Source organism: Leguminivora glycinivorella, chromosome 15 (genome assembly GCF_023078275.1).
Source record: "Leguminivora glycinivorella isolate SPB_JAAS2020 chromosome 15, LegGlyc_1.1, whole genome shotgun sequence".
In the NCBI taxonomy this organism is placed as follows: Eukaryota; Metazoa; Arthropoda; class Insecta; order Lepidoptera; family Tortricidae; genus Leguminivora; species Leguminivora glycinivorella.
The window spans coordinates 11470608-11474745 of record NC_062985.1 but is presented as its reverse complement, the minus strand read 5'-3'; the positions used below and the strand labels follow the sequence as shown (position 1 = coordinate 11474745).

The 4138-nt window shown below is 37.4% G+C and overlaps 1 protein-coding gene across 1 annotated transcript; it reads right to left on the bottom strand.

Moving 5' to 3' along the window:
* LOC125233881 (zinc finger protein ZFP2-like) lies at positions 1-3023 on the bottom strand. Its single transcript, XM_048140035.1, has 3 exons — positions 1832-3023; positions 1466-1618; positions 1-1354 (listed from the first exon to the last, which is right to left on the bottom strand). The coding sequence occupies exons 1-3, from the start codon at positions 2556-2558 to the stop codon at positions 330-332; spliced, it is 1905 nt and encodes a 634-aa protein (XP_047995992.1). The 5' UTR covers positions 2559-3023; the 3' UTR covers positions 1-329.
* Positions 3024-4138: the final 1115 nt, after the last annotated feature.

Here is a 4138-nt window from a genome sequence, read left to right as displayed (position 1 = left end):
TTAAAATAAATATCCTAATATTAATACAGCTTAAAAATGTGATTAAAATGCTGTGATGCAAGTGTGATTATATGAAACAAATACTTATCCTAACCTTTACAAAAATATTACTATGCATTAGTGCTCACTTCTTTCAAAGCAATTAAAGAAAAATTAAAAATTAGAGGTTCAGTTTAATATAGATTTATAAGGATCAGGTTCCCAGTTCCTGACTAAAAACGAATCTGTATATATCTCTTCAAAAGATCTTTGTAGAAAAATGAAACTACGCCGACCCATTCCCTGGTTGTGGAATGTGAATAGGAGTGGATTTTAATGCCAAGAGCTATTTATTTGCTTTGTTCCCTTTTAAGTAAAATTTTGAAAGTGTTAACTCTGGTCTGAACAGGTTTTTTAGTTTCTGTTAACGTTTCCGTAAGTCTATTCTCGTTCTCACCAATGTGTGTCCTTTCGTGGATCCGCAGATGGCTCTCACTGCCACATGCGTAACTGCATTTAGTGCATTTGTAAGGGTTTTCATTATTGTGTAAAGCTTTGTGGGCTACCAATTCACGTCTATAGGCAGTCGCGTAGCTGCAGTGGTTACAATGAAAAGGTTTTTCACCTGAGTGAGTTCTTTGATGCGTTAACATATGATGTTTATGACCAGTAGCGTAATTGCATTCACCACATTTGAAGCGGAACTCGATTGGCTTCCCAGTGTGTTCTTTGACATGTGTTTCAAATCTACTTTTATCTTTAGATTCATATCTACATATTTTACATCTGTACGGTTTTGGTTTCGTATGCGTTATTCTGATGTGGTTCTGCCAATTTCGTTTAATAGGACTAGTGTAACTACAGTGGTCACATTTGTAAATATTCTGGTCATTTACAGTGGTGGTTAACAAAGTGTCTGCATGTGTGCAACTGACGTGGATTAGCATATCTCGTTTGCGGTTGCTGGTGTAAGAGCATTGCTCACATTTTAGTCGTTTATCAACATCATGAGTCCTTTCATGAGCCAACAGGTCACGTTTACGGGAGCAGGCAAAGATACAATGGCGACACTTGAATGGCTTCTCACCACTGTGTACTCTCTGGTGGACGGACAAGTCACTTTTTTGGATGGCGGCATAACTACACTGGTCACATTTGTAAGGTCTTTCCCCAGTGTGTACTCTTTCGTGTATTTGGAAGTGAGCTTTATTAGCAGTGGAGTAGCTGCAGAGGGTGCATTTGAAGGGTTTTTCACTCTGCACCTTACCATGCAATTCACGTTTGTATTGTTTTCCTTCAACTTTAATTCTTTTTTTACTAAGTAATTTTGCATTTCCACTAATCTGTATATTTTGACTGTTCTGTGGAGCTGAATCTGTAATAAAAATATAGACATTACTTAATTACAATTAACCAGGCATCTTAAGCTCAATTTATTAACAATTACAGTATTATGGGGTAAGAGGGTATATAAAGTAAAACTTACGATTGATTTCTTCTTTTACTTGATTGCCTTGGTAGTTCAGGAGAGACACTTGGCACTTGTATGTATTGAAGCCAACACTGCATGTGCTGCTCTCTGTCTCTACATGCATTTTCTCCAGCCTGACCGAGCATCTATCAAGGTTGTTATTAGTTGCTGTAACAATATTTATAATAACAATAAAATCAGGTTTTTACAAGCTTTTATTCAACTTGCCTTGTTATTTCATTTAGTACAAAAAGTACTAACATTAACCAAACTAGCATGACAAATACAAATGTTTCAGAGAAAATACAATGGAAAACTATAATTTTATCCACTACATCTGTACAGCTTTAACAGTAAATACTGCACATCACATAAACATACCTTGAAATGGTAAGAGTTTAGGCTTCTGCAATACCTCAGGCCCAACTACTAGTTCCTCTTTTACAACATGGTCCATGTACAGGCCTACAACCGCATTGTCTGCCTTTACCATTTGGTCTGTACTGAGGCATGACTGGATTGTAAACTTACTGCCATCATGGCCTATTGGACTGGTTTCTACTTTGCTCTCAGAGTTATTTAACTTATGTGGAATTTCATTATTTACACTGTAAATGTCTGTGTCTCTCTCAATCTTGACCATTTGGTCAACATACAAGCCACTTGGCGTAACTGCCTCTTTACTAATTGCATCCTTTGTAGCTTCTTTTTCCTTTTTCATATACTGGTTTGTGGACGCCGCCAGCACTAGACTCTGCTGTGATATGTTATGACTATATTCCTTAACTTGTGATGCTATGTTGCTTCTATTAGACTTATCTACCTCTGTCTCAACCTTAACCTTATACTCCATACACCAATCATCTTGTGAGTATTTTGTGCTGTGTTGTTCAGTTTCTTTCTTTATTTTTTTAGTTGTGTGACTCAGAGAGTCATTTTCTATCACTTGATCTCTACAGACGCTGGCCGGTGAGTACTCCTCAGTGTTCCAAATAGGTTCATCTTTGACATGTATATGAGCCTCTTCAGCTTTATTCCCAGACTCCAAATTTGCCTCATAATCTGTATATAGAGGTTCTACCTTCACTTGTACTTTACCCTCTGACATTGCAAAATTATTTAAAATTATTATTATTAAATAAAAATATACCTTGTATCCCTTGATTCAGTCCCTTTCTAGCTGATTGTAAGACCAGAGTATGCAAAGGGCAGAGGGCGACTTATATTCCGTTATTGACAACAATCGTCACTATTAGATTACTACAGACCTACTTTTGTCGGCTACGTGTACACCTTAGGGCCTGCCTCAGCGATATAATACGTAGATACAGTACTTCAGAAACCAATGTGCAACGTGTCCAGTGACTTCAACTCTCCTTGATCTAGATTATCAATATGCGACATTTCACGTCTATGTTATTGTGATAGAAACCTTTATTTGGTTTTGGATAATATTTGAGGCAGGCCCATCATAGAAAGTGTTCAATCCTTACAAAATAAAGCAAAAATGTTATGCTTAAAATATGTTAAAACTATTGTAAAAGTAGCCCTGAAGAATGAAAATAAATACTAAACATAAATGTCAAGTACACGTCAAATCTGTGACAGTCGTGAATTTCCGATTGTTTCCTATCCGATTGACCAAAAGCTGACACAGACTGGCGTACCGGACAACGATAAACGATTAAGCTAACACAAACTTTCGCAATATAATTCCAATATTATTAGAATTGTATGTGTTGGTTCACCCCGTAGTATCTTCTTAGTAGTTTGTGATTCACCCCAAAGGGCCCTCACAGACGGGAGACAAAACTGTTTTGTCCATCGACCTACAATAGGGACTGAGCTCACACTTTTTTTGCCATACTCAATTGGACCTTATCATCTGCGCATAAAGGCGTTCTTGACAGACTAGCAAAAGTGTGTCCACATGAGAGGGTCAAAGTTGGGGCTGGTGTCCCTCTCGCACGTGTGACCAGTGTTAAAAAATTACTATAGTAGTAGTATTTTTACCTGTATGATAACTAAGTTTATAAACTTCTTAAATTATTTTCGTATTATATCGAGGCAAGGGTATTAATACCTTGTAACGAATTGGTAAGTCATTATTATGAAGCCATAAAACCAAAAAATTGCGCAATTATTACAAACCTTTAATTGGGTATTAGTAGATTTGGTAGTAACTTTGAATATTGACTGGTATCCCCAAATGATGACAGTGATGACGTCATTCAAATAATTTTGATAGTGGTAATAAGTGCGAGAGGGACACCAGCCCCAACTTTAACCTCTCATGTGGACACACTTTTTGGCCTAACAACTCATTCTGGTTTAATTATAATTCTGTGGTTTTGTCTCCGTCGTATTTGTATGAAAAGTTGCGTCGCCTCGTGTGCGCACCTTCATACTAGCCCATAGACCGAGCGACGGAGACAAAACAGTTTTGTCTCCCGTCTGTGGGTGTCGCGACGTTTCGCGAGTTACCTGGCAACACTACCAACTGAACGAAACAACCTCCATTCAAACCAGTAAAAACCTGTTTGTCACTTTATGGCGTGTTGAATTTAATTATGTAAATTAATATTCGAATCAGTGCTCATCAAGGGGAGCTGAGTCACCAAAGAAAGCTAAGTGGTGTTTTATATCTCTATGATAAAAGAGGAGTTATTCTCCCAAAACGTTCTCGTA

What these genes read in the sequence shown, in the direction of transcription:
- LOC125233881 (XM_048140035.1), bottom strand. Translation starts at nt 2,558, where the DNA reads ATGTCAGAGGGTAAAGTACAAGTGAAGGTAGAACCTCTATATACAGAT. An exon ending in TAAACTCTTACCATTTCAAG is followed by an intron (nt 1,619 to 1,831) that starts GTATGTTTATGT and finishes ATATTGTTACAG; the next exon opens with CAACTAATAACAACCTTGAT. An exon ending in AGTAAAAGAAGAAATCAATC is followed by an intron (nt 1,355 to 1,465) that starts GTAAGTTTTACT and finishes TTTTTATTACAG; the next exon opens with ATTCAGCTCCACAGAACAGT.